This window comes from Poecilia latipinna, unplaced genomic scaffold (genome assembly GCF_001443285.1).
Source record: "Poecilia latipinna isolate Pla-1442-1.1 unplaced genomic scaffold, P_latipinna-1.0 Scaffold2381, whole genome shotgun sequence".
In the NCBI taxonomy this organism is placed as follows: domain Eukaryota; kingdom Metazoa; phylum Chordata; class Actinopteri; order Cyprinodontiformes; family Poeciliidae; genus Poecilia; species Poecilia latipinna.
In genome coordinates, this window is record NW_015114997.1 from 36,233 (window position 1) to 54,060 (window position 17,828).

The 17,828-nt window shown below is 38.0% G+C and overlaps 1 protein-coding gene across 1 annotated transcript in view; it reads left to right on the plus strand.

The window, feature by feature from the left end:
• Window positions 1–757: 757 nt before the first annotated feature.
• The window catches only part of dars1 (aspartyl-tRNA synthetase 1), a 43,158-nt gene continuing 26,087 nt past the window's right edge, over window positions 758–17,828 (plus strand). Inside the window, exons 1-6 of the mRNA XM_015019143.1 lie at window positions 758–921; window positions 4,347–4,449; window positions 8,824–8,853; window positions 9,150–9,207; window positions 11,159–11,251; window positions 14,422–14,524. Coding sequence (XP_014874629.1) covers window positions 899–921; window positions 4,347–4,449; window positions 8,824–8,853; window positions 9,150–9,207; window positions 11,159–11,251; window positions 14,422–14,524 — 410 coding nt within the window. The 5' untranslated portion in view covers window positions 758–898. The remainder of the gene's footprint in view (window positions 922–4,346; window positions 4,450–8,823; window positions 8,854–9,149; window positions 9,208–11,158; window positions 11,252–14,421; window positions 14,525–17,828) is intronic.

Below are 17,828 nucleotides of genomic sequence, written 5' to 3' on the forward strand. Positions count from 1 at the left end.
AAAATAAAAAATAAAAACTGGGACAAGGGTTCACCTTTTCGTAGGACAAAAAGACAAAAACATGGAGTCAAAATGGAATGACTTGGGTCAAAATATATTCATGACCTAGTCAAAGTCCAAAATTACAATACAACTAAGAACATGATGCAATACTTGATAATGGATGTTCATGCTCTCAATCTAATCTGTTTGAGTCTGACTTATACTACAAAAAATAATGACAAAATAATATTTTATATGCAAAACAAAAACAAACAAAAAGAATGTTTCATTTTCCTTATAGTGCAATAGTATTCACTAATTGTGTTGGTCCTTAATACAAATAGGTTTGTTGTAATAATTATTGCTCCTTGACAGGTGGAAATCCTATAAACTGGATGGCTTCTTGCAATCAGTTAGACTTTCTTAGACAAATGCCTTTTTACTTTTTGGCCTATGAGAACTTTATATTAAACTGAACTTAATTAAATTGTGTTGCATTTGGAACTGAATTTGATCTGATTCTTACAATTTATTAGAGCGCTTTGGAATGAACAGGTTTTATATGAACTGAATTTAAACCAAAATAGATTCTGCAAATCTGGGCATTAGATGACTTCATTTCTGTAATTTAGTTTGATGGTAAAATTATTTGTTGCTTTGAAGTTCTGCACAGTCTGAGGAAATTACCTCAGACGCATTTCCCTACATATGTTTGATCTATTTTGTCTGCTCCGGACAAACGCTAATAAGGCGGAACTACAGTCTGTAACTCGTTTCCAGCCGGAACTGTGCTCGGTCAAAACAGCTCCTTCCTTCCTGATCCCGTCCATGCTGTGAACAGCTGATGCGGTCTTTCTTCCTCTAGCAAACAGTTGTAAAAAAATTTTATCCCAACTTTCCAAGAATAAAATTGGACATGACGAAAGAAGAAGCAAACGGGTAAGAGCGCTGTGAATGTAGCGTTTGCTGTAGCACAGCTCTCAGAGCTGCATTTTGATTTCACCTTGTTGCTAACAAGGCTAGAAGCTAACTTGCAGCGAATTGCATCAGCAATCACTTTCATTTCAGTTTGATAAAGTTTAATTTAGCAGTTTATTGAAATTAACGGAAGACCACAAACGACAAAGCACGAAAAACAACAAGATAACAACATGCCACGGTTTATACATGCACGTAAGCAGGATATTTTCCCTACAGAAACTAATGAAACAGACAGTTGATATGTTGATATGACTTTTACCCGGCTGTTTTCAACACAAAGTTCATCATTGTGCTAAAACCTGATGATTTAAAAAAATTAAAACACCCTTATCAAAAAAGTATTTACAATTTGTGACAATTATTGGTCATTCAACAGTAAAATGTACATTGTTATTACAAGAAACGACTGTTGATTCTAATTACTTTGTTTTCCAATAAAACTTTTCTTCGTTTTAAAAATTAGAAAGGAATCTCGTAAAAAATGTTTATCGTGTGCTTTTTAATTGTAGCGTACACAGAACGTGCCATTATCTAATTATAGCAACAATAGTGATCGTAGTAGCTCCCAATTATGTCACTGTTTTATTATTATTTTTTTTACGTAACATTTCCGCCACCTTGCTTGAAGTTTATAATCTTGGGCATTTAGATTGTCGTTAGAGATAGACATGAAGGTTGGTAATGAACGTTTTATGGCTTGTCACCAGATATTTGACAGATATTTCATCTTTGGAGCTCTGTGAAAAAGCTTAAAAACTCAATTTAATTCAAGTTAGTGGATCTAGGTTAAAAATCCCATATCTATCATAATTTTGATATGATTGAATTGCTATTTATTTTTCAGAAATTTTAAAAGCACATATTACATTAGTGTTTTTTTGTTTGTTTGTTTGTTTTTTAAACTTGACCTTACAGACCATTAGGGATTTAGGAAAAGCAAGCATGGACCAAATCTTAAAAATTTGGCCTTTGCTGAACCTCTGGTGAATGACTGAAAACAGGCCTGATTAAAAAAATTTATATATTTTTTCCTGTTTAAGATATAAACATGCAGCACTGTTTAGAAGACATTACTACATCCTCAGCTCTAATAATGAATAGGTGACATTTTTTCTTGTGTATATATTAAAGTATTTGCATATTTTTGATCAGTTATTGAGATAGTTCAATCTGAAATATAATTTAACTTTGTTGCATTAGATTAGAAAAATACAAAATATTGAACTTCTATTGAGCAGCTCCTTTTGTGGACACCCAAACAGGTAAAAGCTACTTGCTAGCTCAACAGCAATCACTCAGATGCAGACTTTACTCTAAAGTAAACTTAGATTCAACTTAATTTTAAAGGAAATGGCTCTCATTCTGTTTGATTTTAGCTTTGTGAACTTTGCTCAAAGATTGATGCCATTTTGTTTTATATTTAACTATTCCCCACCTTTTATTGTTGTTTTATGTGGTTATGTTAGAAATGTTAACTATTTTACAGCAGAAGAGGTGTTTTGTTTGGGGACTGAAGCTGTTGGATCCTGGACATGTTATCATAGTTGTATTTAAATTGGTTGAGTTTTTATTTGTTAAATAGTTGAGTCTTTCTGTGAGCACAATATGAATCTTCAGAATCAGATCACTTCTTGAGAATCAAAACAACAATAAAACAACATTTTAGGTTGTTGCATATTACTACTGCTGTATCTGAACCATTACGTATCACAGACATCCAGATACTGAAGATTAGTTTCAGGGTTTGTAGAGGGAGAACTTGGGCTGTTGACTTTGCTGTTAAAGCAGTGGAATCAATGACATGTTAGACAATAGAGGAAGTGCAACCGGGATCTGATTCCTCCCTTGGAAGTCATAATATGTTGCTGTTTTTGACTTTTGTTTGGGCTTTATTGCTATTCATAGCTATCCTCTGCTCCCTGTTATTTCCTGATCTCACAGGCTTCCTTCAGGTCAAGACTCCTGGTGTTTTGGGAAACCAAGCAGCTGCTATTGATGCACCTGCAGATTTAGAAAATAATTATGAGTTAATGGACGAGTCCAGAGCTCAAACTCTTCGGGATCTGCTGCTTTATAGTGACTTAATTTTTTTTTTTACTGAATTTTGTTCTTAAATACAAAATAGAACGATAATTAGGTTGATATTATTCAAAAAGAAATAATTTACACACTTTGAAACACTAAATAGAAAAATATAAAACTAGGAGACAGAGAGAGATTATTCCAAAGCTTGTTTGTCCATAATCCCAGAATTGTATCATATTTTACAGCATATTTGATTAGGATTTTATGTGATTTCTTTTGTGTTTGTGATCTTTGAGTTGATTCTCCTCTTGAAGAAGTGCTGCTGGATCTGGTGAAATGGATCTCCACCCACTGCATCAGCAGAATCCATAGTTTGATTCAAACAGTGAGATCGGACCAAAACTCCATTAATGTCTGATTGTTTCATAGTTGTTACAGTTTAAAAGCCACTTACTGTGTGCAAACATATAAGAACATATTCTACTAAAGTGTGTTGGCCCAACTGTCGAGAATAATTTATGATGCTTTCACGGCCATTGGGCTCTGAAAATTGATTAAAATCAGTTTTATCTCTGAAGAAAATGCAGAGAACTTTAATAAATAAAGCCCCCGAGTTGAGTGTTAGAACATCAGCTGCAGCCTGTTTGCTCCATTCAGACAATCAACTCAATCCAAATCAACACTTCTGTGAAGTTGTGAAAGCTTTAATTGATATGTCAGGACATAAACACTGTGAAATATTCTATTTATTTCTACAGTAGTTTCTGGAAAAGGTTCCTGGCCTTGAAATGCACCTTCAAAATCTTCAAAGCACCTGAACAAAACATCATCCCTACACGTGTTAAAAGGCAGATGCTCTGTATTTGTGTACATTTGTGGTAATTTTGGCTACTCTTGATTTTGTCATGTCACAATTTGTTATCCTGTTTATACTGTTAATTGTAGGTCAATTTCACATCTCTAAGAGCTCAAGTAAAGAGTTTTTAATCTGGTAAATAAAGACACCTTTATGTTATTTTAATGGGATAATCTGTGTTCTCTACAAACAGCTACAGAATTAGAGATTGTCAGTCTGTCCACAGTCTCCTCAGAGCTGCAGTGTTTATCTACCTAATCTTACTTTCTGACATCTCAATCTTAACTGCTCTCCAAGCTCTCTCCGATCCATTCATCTCAACTCCAGCTGTTTTGTTTGGAAGAACAATAGGATTAAAGGGAGTTCAGACTTTAAAGCTGGAGGTGGTGATGGCGCAGAATTAATTTTCCCAGGCGCTCAACTACTTCCTCGTGGGATGCGGGAGAAATAGGAGGTGGAAGTTGACTTTCATGTTTATGTTGTGTCTTTCTTCCTGTTTCAGCGCAACAGAGGAGGAGCAGCAGGCTCAGTCAAAGAAAGCCCTAAAGAAGCAGCAGAAGGAAGCAGAGAAAGCTGCAAAGAAGGCTGAGAAGCAGGCCAAGCTGGTCAGTGTTGTTATTGCAGTTTTTTTCTGTTTTGATGGTTCACATCCGCCGAAAACCTGTACAGCTGTTGATGATGTGACGTGCTGTTCTGGTGGGCATTGTTGGCCCAGCAGGGTTGGTGAGCCAACAGGGGGTTGGACTCTATTGTTCAAGTATTCCTGTCATTTCGGTCATGTTTATGTCCACGCAAAGTCTTGTTTTCTTACTGAATAACATCCTACACAGTAATGCTCATAGTTATTAAAGCACTTTTGCGTTTATGACAGATGGATTATGGAGATATTTGTGGATAATTTTAATCACATAACTAAGACTAAGAACAGTTTCTGCAAAGTACATAGATTTTTGTTTACACATTTCTGTAACATGCTGAGGAACAATTTCTTTGCCAATTTCAAAAGCAAAGATAAACTAAATATTTTTGTAACTGAAGGTTTAGATTGTGTGAAATTAATTACACTGATGGTTGTATTATGTATTATTCAAACTAAATGTTTCCTGTAGGTAAAAATGAAGCACAAACAAAATAACATAAAAACACCAACAGTTTAGGATCTGCTCCTACAGTTAAGAGATGATTTTATGAAATAGAAATTCATGTTCAAAATATTATACAACTGATTAAAACTAACTTATCAGAATTTTACTTGGTGGTTTCTCTGTAGTTTATAGAATAGATTAAATGTTTCAAATACATATTCACACATTTATCAGCTCAGAACCACCTTAGCAAATCAAGCAGAGTTACTTGTGGCCTAATCGTGGTCTGGATGTTGTTGTGCCATGTCTTTGTGAACAGGTCTGAGTCTCTTGACTTGTGAATCTCGTTGTTTCGTTTCTCAGCTCAGCTAACAGGGGCATGCTGACCGCCTGAAGGACATCATGCTTCAGGAGGTGGTGGCTTATCTGCCCTCTCTGGTCACTCCAAAACAGAATTAGAAACAAAAGTTACTGTGTGGTTCTGGGTATGCTGGAGGTGTTTTGGGAAAACAAAGTTTTTTTTATGCAGAAATAAGTCAAAAATAACAAACTGCAATGTAGCAAACATTTCTCTCCACTGAACTCTGATAAAGTTGTTGGGCTTCATCCAAACTTGATTGGGCTTCACCTACAGCTCAGGGAACGATACTGAGCTGCACAATTTATCGCAAATATGTCATCATCAGGATACCAGTGTATGCAATCCTCATATCACAAAGGATTGTTTGGAGTCGAGTAATTCCTGGCTTATATAGTCCAAGTGCTACGACCTCACAAGTGTCATATTTAGCAAGTTGGACATCAGCAGAGCCTAACGGTGTTTAGGAAGTGTTGGAATCAGGGATGAGAATAAGAGGAAAAAACTAAATTGTCATACATTACAACTGATAATACTATTGCAATACTTATCAATATTATCGTCAATGCAATAGTTATTTTTTTTAATATTATACAGCCGTAGGCCTGAGCAACTTTTCATAGGAGGATTTTAGGAGACGTTTGGCATTTCAGAGTGAAACACATTAATCACTATCTAAAGTAAAATTATTTAAAAAGCTTTATTACTAAAATGCTAAATGAAAAAAAAAATCTTTCATGAAAAATACAGTTTCTCAAAGTCTACAGGAGTTTGTCCTGTAAACTGTGGGTTGGCGGGTGAAACTCCTACTTTGTCATTGTGTCCTTCACTTTTATCAGTTTCTGGAGTGGCTACAGCTTACCTCCATCAGCATGTGAATTTATAAAAGAATATCAATATTGTGGTGCTTCGGAGTCCTTTGGACTAGATAAAACACTATACAAGTACAGACCATTTACTTAACATGTATTCACAAACATTCAGACAAACTAGTTTCATGGTCAAGAATCAGAATATCAGTGCAGAATAAGAAAGTGTCTGGCCAGCTGTAAGAGAGTCATGAAGTAAGTAAGGTTCTGAAAGAAAACTGTAAAATGTGTGTAAAAAATGTTCATGGCCATGTAAACGGACCTCATGTCCACTCACATGTGGACTTGTCTGCAGAATACAAATATCCAGGCTCCTTATCTTCTACCATAGGCCTCTTATAACTTCTTAAATTATAATACACACCTTTGGCGACTTTTCTCTTTTATATACTTGTAAGAATCGAGATAGAGGATTTGTAAGATTTTTCCTGTCCACCTTTTGCCATGCAGGAGATGGGATTTTTACTGCTACTGAAGTTTCAACAAAGAGACCATAAACTTCACTTTTTTATACACACACCTTCTGCAGCTACACACTGCTGCGTTCGCTGATCAAAGCATCCCATTAAGTCCTTTTTCATTAGTTTTCTCAGAAGTTCTGTCGTTTCTTTCACATCAAATTTGGTTCTCTTGACTACAGATGTGGTTTTATTTTTTAAAAGGTTGATTAAGTAAAAAGGGAATTTAGTTCATCAGCATTTTTAAGAAAACTCATTCAGTTTTCCATATGACTATTCCTCATCTTTTTTTCTTTTGATTCCCTTCTTCCAAATGTTTCAGACTTGTATGTGTTGCTTTGAATTATTGTCTTATATTAAAAGATAAAGGGAAACGAACATGAAAGGAAGAATGTGCTGAAAAATGTCACTTTCTCTTTGACTACCTCAAAAGCGCAGGCACGTTTCTTTCTTTTGGATCTCTATGGGTGTGAAAATTACTCATTCAGTGAGGAGTTTATATTAACTGAAGAAAAGCACTCCCCTTCTCAGGTTCTGCTGAAATACAACTTCATCTTTAAATTCTCCCAATATTTCACCATCGAAATATTCTACTCCAGCAGTTTCTTGGAAGTTGGATTTTGATTTTTAATTTTTTTTTTCCAGGTTGTTTTTCTGTTTTCTGTTCCTTTTCTGCTTCCAAAAAAAAAAAAACCTGAAGTTACAAATAAATGCTGTACAACTATTATGAAACCTATTATTATGAAATTAAAACATAAATACAAAAGTGGACTGAGAACAGTTTTGTGTTTCAAAAAGTCTGGGATTGCAAACGGTACAAGAGCCTCGTAAAATTAATTCAACAGATAAGTGATAGAGAAGTTACAACATTATGGTCCAAACGGTTTATAACCTGCCTGGCTGGCTGCCATCTTACTCCATTGTTTGCATGTGATGAGTGTTGTCTTAGTAACTTGTTTTATTTTAATGTACAACTAACAACGAGAACACCAACAAATGAGTCATTACCAACTACCCCTGGGCAAACTGCAGGAAAAATTTAAATATTTGAGAACACATAAAGTCCTACAACCTTGATTGCTTTATCTGCTTTATTTGCTGTGTGCTGTCGTGAAATGCCTGGTGGGTTATTTTTATCATTCCTTCATGGTTATTTAACTTAATTTACAGTCTGTCAATTCTTTGCATAGCAGAAGAAAAGCATTTATTAAAGTATCCAGTTATTATCCTTAAAATCAGACTGAAAGCCAGGCAATGTATTCTGTAATCTTATAGTTTGACCAAGGTATATTAAAGTGGATCTAAATTAGAGATGTAGTTTTGATACAGTGCAGCGCCGTCACAGCTGAGGTGCTTTTGAAAGGTGAAAGCAGTGAAGTGTTGTCTTCCAGTTGAATTAAACCAGTCAGCATCATTTCATGGAGGGAGAGGCTGCTGTCACTGTTAGATTCACCAGCTGCTGCTCACATCACTGAAGCATAGTAGGCATCGCCTCGGGGAAGACCTGAAAGCTGAGTTGAATGTTTATTGAGTGAACATTGGTATGTTTTTTTTTCTTCTTCTCTCTTTTTCTTTCTTCGCCCCTGCCAGCTCTACGTTCATTCTGCAAACACTTGTCACTTTTGTGAGGCTCGGCCGCTTTCCGGCTAATGCGGGTCTATATTCGGTTGATCATAAGCTGCAATATCATCCATCATGTGACTGAATTATTATATCAAGGATGGGTGATTCCAATTCACTCGGCTGCCAGCAGCCATTTCCGTGCCCCAATATCAATTTGCATAGAAAATGGAGCCACAGCATTGCCAAGGCTGGATCTCATCGCACTCTGGGAGTCATTTGCCTGGAAGTCCATGCAGAGATAAAGAATATCCGTCCACTTACACTGTTTCTATTACATAGCAATATCTCGTGCTGCCATTACTCATTGCCCGTGATGTTTCGGAGCAATGTGTGGAAGAGCGGTGAATTCCAGGGATCTGACGCTCGACTCTGGGCTTGAACGAGATGTGCTATTAATTTTATTCAAATCCTCAACAGCAAAAGATGGAAACGCAATTTACTTGAGTGTTGTAGCAAAATGTTTCTCCATTTGAAGGCAAATGTTTTGGTGCATTTTTTTTTTTAATTTAACAGCTAGGAAATAACAAGATGACAATCTACTAGCAATGCCCCCTGACATTTCCTGTTGCTTTCCTTTTTCTTTCAGGCAGCTGAACAACAAAGTGCAGATGAAGATGTAAGTATCCTCAAATTACGTCTGGCTCATTTTTTAGGCAGCTTTTTGCTTTTCTGTCTTCTTTTGGTGTTCTGTTGCAACAGCTGGTATGTAAATACCTGCACGCATGACTCTTGAATTCTGTTTTTTGCTGCACAACTTCTCCCTAGGATCATGATAAGCCCCAGTATCTCTTCTACGTGTCTCTTATCACAGATGTAGTAGACAGACAGACGTCATTACAGCGAAGTGGAAAGACTTCCTCAACTGTGATAGTGTTGTGTACTAAAATGTGTTTTGTTGTCTTCTTTTTAAAGGACTTTGCCAAGGACCGATACGGGGTGTCGGCTATGGTGCAATCGCAGCAAAAACTTGGTTGGTATCGGAGCTACCTCGACTCACCAGCACATCTAAATGCTCACAATGAATAAAAACACTGATAAATCATCAGTTTAATAAGCTGAGAGGCGGAAACCAAAAGTAAATAGCACTTTTATGCTTATGTCTAAATACTGTGTTTCTCACTGTCATTCAAGCCTGCATGTTATTTTGTTTGTTTAGTCTGAAAATCGTCTGGCAGAAAGTTTCATAGTCTTTGGTAAGGTAGAAAAGCTACATTTTTAATTTATTCGGCAGAAATCCAGCGTCTCCACAAATCATGCATGTTCCTGTAACCTTTTCAAATTCACCAGAAACTTTAGTTTATTTTATTGGAATTTTATGTAATTGACAAACACAAAGTGCATGTTTGTGCAATGGAAGAGAAATATGCTGTGTTTTTAACATTTTATTGCAAAATACAAATATGAGCAGTTTGTCAAGCTGAAATGGAAATACTTTTTAACAAAGACAGTTGAGACAATTCTTTTGTCGGAGAACGGATCGTCAGATCCCAAAACACTCTGAGCCGTTCTCTGAACAATTCAAGATTCACACAGTATTTTTACAACTACCTAAAGACACTGTAGGGCTTTACAGTATGGCTGGAAAACCCATCATGAGACAGGCATTTCATAATAGTTCTCAATTTTGATAATCGTTGATTAGTTTTTTGTTTATATATTTGAAATACTGTAGCATTATCTTTTCTGGTTTATCCTTTTTCACCCCAAGATGTTATGAGGCAAAGTGGCAGAACCTACAGCTCAACAGGTTGTTGCTAGGTAACCAAAGTTTGGGGCAACCTGAAACTGCATGCTACCAATCAGGTTGTTGCTAGGTAACCAAAGAGTGAGTGAGTTGATGCCACAAACCTTGCTTAGCTCGACGTGAGAGGTTGAGAAGCTAAAGCCTTTCCCCTCTGCCTGGATCCCCCAGATGGCTGTGCGGTTCTGGATCAAAGTTCACCGACTCTACCTCTGCCCTACCTAAACTTAGTCTAGAACCGTCTTTGGTCCAATGGGCAAGATGCATTAACCACAAGAGGAGAGGTGCCAGTTTAAAGCTCTAAGTGCCAATTTCCATTGTTGTTTGTTACCAAGGTGACATTACAAAGTTTACGCACTGTTGTCTTGTCATTACAAAGATACGAGGAAATTGCCTGTCATTGTTCCACACATTTCATCTGTACTTGTTGAGAAATACAGGTTGTGCAGCTGTTTGTACATGCAGTTAAGAGTGTTTCAACCTGTTTTTCTGCATGAACTCTTACAGCACGGTAGTAGAGCCAGAAGTATTCCAGTCAAGCAAACTGATTAAACAGGCTTGTGATAAACATCACGAAAAACCACGTTGGAGTCACCTCTAGTAGCAATTTCATCGATACCAGAGATAATTCATCAAACTGCCTGTGTTTGAGAACTCCCTAGATGGGGAAAGCAGCAGACAGACCTGTTGCTGCCGTCCATCTGTCTGCATATTATTTCAGCATCAGTGGCAATAGACAAAGTGGGGCCTCCCTCCCTCCCTCCCTCACCTGCATGCTAAGTTCAGCCACAGGGATGAGGCGGGAGGGGTTGGGGAGCGGGAGAGTTGACGGAGAGTTCTCAGCCAAAGGGGCAGCTCTTTCTTTAGTGTCTCTGCATGATTATCAGCAGTAAGCATGCCTCAGAGTGATACAAGTGAAACTAGACTCAATTTGTCATAAAGCCCAGGGAGAATAGCTAAATTTTAGACAGCTTTCAGCAGCTCTTCTACTGTGTCTTATTTATTAGGCATGCCTGTAATTTGAGCAGTTTTACTTCACAAGCACACGCTTGCTTCTTCACATTTTGTTCTACCTTTGGGAGTATAAAGGATAGTCAAGGGAGATTTTTTTTTTTTTTTATGCTCAGAAGTTGCGGAGTTCTTTGAACTAATGAAAAATTTGTATGTCTATTTGATCCAGACAGGGCATTGGTCCGAGTCGAAGACCTTACTCCGCAGAAAGTTGACCAGCTGATCTGGTTGCGTGCCCGGGTCCACACCAGCCGAGCCAAAGGTGAGATCACTCCTTTGCCTCTGGGCGCTTTGTTCACCTTTTATATCAGAGCATACAAAGAGACAGGCTGAGATGCCCCCCTTGTGCTTATCCTCGGTGTCCTATACTCTGCAGACTAAATCATCTGGCCCTGAGCCATTTTCCTCCACAGCTCTCCTTTTAGTTCAAGATCAAACAGCAGAGGCAGCCGACAGTGATGTGGACTTCTTGGGTTTCTTATGACCTCAACAACTGACATCACTCCCCTTAGTTTTAATACTTTTACCACCCACTGCTGTCTACATCATGCAAAAAGTATTAAAACTGTTTGAATTTTTAAAAGATGCATAAATGAAGAGAAAGTAATGCAAGGTTGTGAAATACAGGAAAAATAAGTGTTTTGCAAATAAAAATCTAAAGTGTGTTTTTTTTTTTTTTTTTTCTGGACTCACTACTTTGTATTACCAGTTTGTGCTGCAATTACAGCTGCAAGTCCTTTTGGATACGTCTCTGACAGCTTTGCTTGTCTAAGAATGGAAATGTCTCCTAATTCTTGGCAAATTACCTCAATACTTGTCAGTTTGGATGGATGTGTCTATGAACATCAGTACCAAAGTCTTGGGCAATCAAACATATGAATACAGTTTGATCTAAATCATTCCACTCAAGCTGTATTTTTAGTTTAGTGAGCTTCTGCAGCCTACAACAAATTTTCTAACATGTTTCCTCTAACAGAGCTTTTCTGTCTCTACTGATGGTTCTTGCGACACCAAAAAGTCTCATTGTGGTCTTATTTGACCCAAACACCTCCCACATGTTTGCTGTATTCCCTACATGGGTGGTGGCAACCTGCTAATGTTACTGCTTATTGCATTCCCAGGGTTTCCCCCACACAACTTGCTAAGCCTGGTGGTCGGGGCGCCGAGGCCCGACCACCAGGCTTGGTATTAAAAGATTGTCAGGGAATGTATAAATATTACTGGGTAATTATATGTCATGGGATAACATCGCCAGAGAAACGCTACTTAAACCCACTACTAGTCTTAAAAACATCAAATAAAAAAAATATAGTTAAAATGAATATCAATTATTTGCTTCCGTTTAATCCAAATTAAGTCAGCGGCTCCATCAGGCCCCCCAGGGCTTCAGGGGCCCCATAAATGCTAATATTTTAACACCACAGATATATAAATGTGACATCTGTTTATTCAGATTATCAACGCTGCTAAATTAGTTTTAATGGTTTCAGCATACATAGATTAAACGTTTTTAAATTGCTTAACATTTAAATGTAAGATTTTAAGAACAATATTCATAGTTAGATTGGTTTGTTACCATAGCAACAATCTGATGCTATGAGTTTAATCTTTGAGTTTGAGCTCTTTTTTGTTCTCAAATACAAATTAGTAAACTGCAATTATAACTTATTGCTTTTTAGGTTGACCAATTAAACTACTCCCCCTCTCCCAGATTTCACTAAATCTAACACAGAAGCTGTTGGTGGTGCTGATGTTTTTAGCATCAGAAGGTGATTCTAAGTCAGATTCTGCTCCAGGCCTCATGCAGCCTTGGGCCGGCTCTGCAGGATGAGTTAAACCTGCTGCACTGCACGCAGAGATGCGCATCAAATTGGAGATTTAATTCAATGCTGCTAATGTGGCTTTAGCAGCTCTTCTATTTAGTGTCGGTTGAGTTTTTAATAAGCGTCACTGAAGCTATTTTGGTTGCTCAAGTTTATGGGACGAGTTTCTCAGATCTCCGCCCGGCCGTGCGCATCGACTCTGGCAGACTAAGTGGACAAAGCATTTGATATAAAACCAGCGTAAAACATGGAGGGCCATCAGGCTTATAATACGCTGGGGGAAACCCTGTATTCCTTAAACAATGACTTTGTCTGGGCTTTCTTCCATAAAGGTCAAATTAAGGTGCAGTTCAAGAACAATAGTTGATGTATTTTTCCCACCTGATCTCTGGATCTCTGCAGATTCTCTGTAGAGTTGGCATGAACCTTTTAGCTGCTTCTGTGATTAATGCTTTCCTTCCCTAAACTTGTTTAGGTGGACAGCCAAGTAGGTTTTCAGCTTTGCCTTGCCCTTTCCATTTTAGGATGATTAAATTACAAAAAGATGGACTGTTTACTAGTGAGGTGAATTCTGAAGGCAATTCATTGTGCTTGATTATATTTACAGGTATCAGAGTGAAGAGTCTGAATACAGAAGCACATAACTTTTGAAAATTATGCATGATTAAACTTCACTGTTTGTGGATTAATATTAGAATATGTAAAGATTGAAGGGGTTTCAATACTTTTTAAAAGAAACCGTTAAAAACAAGCAAAAACTTCTAAGATCTCAAACCAAACAGAATTTATGTTGAATTGGACTTGTCCCATTATTTGCCTACAATGTTTCCCTTTTCCCACCCTCTCCTTGTCAAGCAGTTTGACAGTCTGAGGGTGTTTTCTAATATCATTCTCACACTAGCTTATCACTGCCAACGGGAAGATCAGATAACTCGGTTCCAGCAACCGACAGCCTTGGAGCTTTTGAGTTTGAATACAATGAACTGCCTGAGCTTTGCCTGCTTTGTTACTCCTCTGCATTAAACACCCCACCTTTCTTCTGCTTGGCTAAACCTGCCATCACAAACAAACCTACTGATACCATAAACAAACCTGTGATTGTATTTTTTGACTATTTCCTTTCAAGATAACTTCCAGGGTCAAGAGTCGCTTCCTATCCACTTGTGTTTTAATTCTGCGTGCTCGCTGTGGGATGTCCGTGTGAGCAGAACAACATCCTGATGTGGTGTGGGATGAGGTTTGTTTTTCGGTGGGACTCTGGCATCGGTGCTATCCCCACCACTCCCCTCTTTCTCTCACCCAGCAAACATCAAAGTATCTGGGTGGTCCTCCTATGTGCGGACCTGAGTTTTTGTGAGCTCGTTTGTTTACACTCTCCCAAGGTGTGTGTTTGACTTTAAGGTAGCTATCACACTTTCTCCATAAAGTGCTGTTCAAACACAAGGCTTTGTTTGCAAATGTTTGACCCTCTGCAGCTGCAGGATCCAGTCTTCTTTTTTGTTTCACTCAGCAAACCAACCCTGCTTCCAACTAAGTTTTTTCTTTTTTTTTGTGATAAGTCTGTTAGGCCTGTGCCACTTATTGTTGTTGCTTTGCTTTGCTTTTGCAGGGAAGCAATGCTTCTTGGTCCTGCGTCAGCAGCAGTTCAACGTGCAGGCGCTGGTCGCAGTGGGAGATCGTGCCAGCAAGCAGATGGTCAAGTTTGCCGCAAAGTGAGTACCGAGACTGTTTTTCCTGTCAGTCGGTGCAGACAATGGTGGGAAAATCCTGGGCTCTAATCGTCCGCTGGTCCATTTTCACACATTCTACACCAGGAGAGGAGGAGGGGGTTGGCAATCAATCATTTTTCACATGACAGCTGAAGCTGGCTTTTAACAGGGTGGAATACGACGCAGTTTTTAATGGAGCACTTCCTGTTAAGATGGCAGATACAGCGGTGTGGAAGCCACACTTAAGTGCAAAACATCATTAGTCATTTTAACAGCTAAATCGTAGCCCATTACTGCTAGTCTATGAATGAAAGCAATTTTCAGAGGACAGAGGAAGGGACACAATAGCTCTGACTGAGGCTCACATTAGAGGTTCACTTAAGAGCTTGATTATAGAATAACTCTTAATGGGAGCTTGAATTATGCTGCATGGTGAAAATCATGCACATGTGCTGAAATATGTGCAAATTTCAAAACAAGCTTTTTTTTTTACGCCCTGTGCTTAGTGAATTTTGTGTGTGAGACCTTAATTATTATATGCAATGTTAATGGCTTTCCTGTGGATGTTGCCAAATTAGTCCACCGGTGACACCCACGGCTGTAATCGACCACATGAAAAAGGCGGTTGATGCTCAGCTTTGGCAATTCAGGTATTGCAGTAACAAACACCGTTTAAGATGTGACCATAGTTCAGTTCAAAAGCGCCTCCCTGGGTTTGTATGCTGTGCCATTCTTGCAGGAAGCCGTTCAAAAGGTAGAAATTAAATACTCTGAGTAAAGGCAGTTGGCCAGACAGTTCAGATAGAGCAGAGTCAGGCCTGCTTACTGAACATGTTGAGCTTTGTAACTGTTTCAGACAGTTGCCTCATAAGCTCTGCAGGTTCTGACATCTTCACTGTGATCTGAGCTGGCCGTCCTGGCCTCTTTTTCTCTCTGGGTATTTCTAAAATAGCAGTGAAAGATCAATAAATACCAAACATTTCAAAGAAACTTTAAACTTCTGTTTAAGGGGCCTTTCTTAAAATCAAGTAAAAGTCCTATAGAGTTTTGGAAACCTGCATAATCATCACTTCCATTAATATTCACCATTTGCTCAATGTGTGCAATGATATTACCACACTATTGCTTTATACATTTACCAAAAGGAAATAAAGGCTTGGCTTAACAGTTGAGAAACTTATAACTTCAGTGGAAAAACAAGTAAGACCGCAGCTAGCAATTATTTTAGTAATCAATTATTCTGACAATTAGTCGAATGAAAATAAAACATTAAAAAGCACAAATGCCTGACTGCATCAGTATGCACAGGCTAACTTCAAGCTTTGCTAAAACCCACAATTAGATTCATAGAATTATTTTGTGTTAAATGAAATAATGTATTCTGAGCATTCTCCTCTTGAGACTGTTGTGCAACAGCCGACTGGCTTCAATCAGAAGCTTTTTTTAGACCCACGTTGTAATACAGACCTCTGTAGAAGATTCTTCCTGCACACGGCCATCAGCATCTACAACAACTCTGAGGAAAATTATGAGCTGCATCAACATTTAATTTCCCTTTGGGATTATTTTTTATTTTTTCAAATTGAATTCATGCCAAAATTACATTTTCTTTTACATTTTTTTAAATTAATTTGCATATATGCCTGGACTCACTGTGTAGCTAACACATAAGTCTTCCAGCAGACATCTGATTTTATGTTTAGGATCTGAACCGTTTTTTGAATAGTGTTTATTTTTATCTGCTTTACCAAGAAACGTCATCCATAAAAAAAAAAAAAGAAAAATCTACATGACACAAGGTGGCCACAACTGAATATTGTGTTCCTTTGTATTAAGTAGTCCAGATATATGGATTATATGTAAAACAAAACCAGTATTTGACAGAAATTTGTTGTTAGGCAGCAACTCAAAAAGAAATTCAGCATTTTTAGTTAATAAATGACACATTTCTTGATTTTATTTATTTATTTTTAATTTAGCAGTCCTTCTACACATACTTTACATCTGAGATATGGATCCTCCACAGTTTGTTCTGCTGTTTAGAGACTCTCACTGTAACGATGGTTGTGAACCTACTGATGCTCAGACTGGAGTGCTGACGTCAGCTTCAGGATGTGGCTGAAACTCCTGATGTTTGTTCCAGTTCCTCTTTAGATGACCTTTGGGCTCCACTTTACCATGATGTGGGATTAGTGACTCTGCAAAATAACTGATGGTTCTCACGGCCATGAACTTGGTTTGCTCTTTGTTGTCGTGTTAAATCACAGAAACCCATCTCTGAAGAGACTCGATAGAAGAAAAAAAAAACATCTTCAGAGTCCTGAATAATTGTCTCTCTTCTGTCTGTAAAAGCATTTCATCTTCAATCATAAAACGATCTTCATGGGAAAAAGATCTTGGGCTTAGAAAACTTTGCCTAACATTTGCCCTTCTGTTCATTTTTTACTGGAAAAAAACACATTACGTGTGAGAAAAGATCAAGTAGATAGCAAACAACATATTACTGTTCAGAAAGATCTTGATAGTAAGAGTTGGTTTAAAGATATCCAAGATAAATTAAATTTGCTTTATCCTACTAGAGGTCAGTATTATAAAGTTAAAACATTACTCTTCTTATCAAAGCTTATTCAAAGCGCATGTCCCCAAGCACTTATTTAGGTGTTGGTGTATCTGCAGCTCTTACGTCTCACGGTTCCTCAATCTAGTTCTGCAATGTTTGTGGTATGACAGTTGTTTGTGTTGCAAAACTTGTTACCTAGCAACGGAGCAAGTGAAAGTGACGACACGGTTGTCAAAGCAACATGTTTTTACTAAACTTTACCGCTTCTCAGAACGCAACCGGTGGGTTTCAGCCCTCCTCATCTTATTTCACATGCTGCGGTTTGATGATTGACAAGCTGAGTGGGAACCCAGATTAAAAGGAAATCCTCTCATAATCATACCGAGGCTAAAGGTGGCATCGTAGTGGGAAGTCGCCTTTCATTTATCCCATGTCCAGGACATCCTCTTCTCACACAGTTTAATTAAGAGCTCCAGAAGCTCTTCAACGTTTACTCTACTGCCAGCGATGCGGAGCTGAGGGTGAAGTCCCCAATTCAACCCATTTTAGTTTTCTTTCTATAGAATAGACCTCCTAATTCTTTATTAGATAGTTAAAGCAGCAGTCCTGTACAAATTACTCCACTGACATGTCGCTTTTGTTGGCACCTTTGATTTCTAAACAAATGTTTTCTACCGAGTGGAAACATGTATTAGTAGTTTGTTTGCACAAAAGGTCAGGATGGTTTGGGGAGGTGTGAATGGCAAT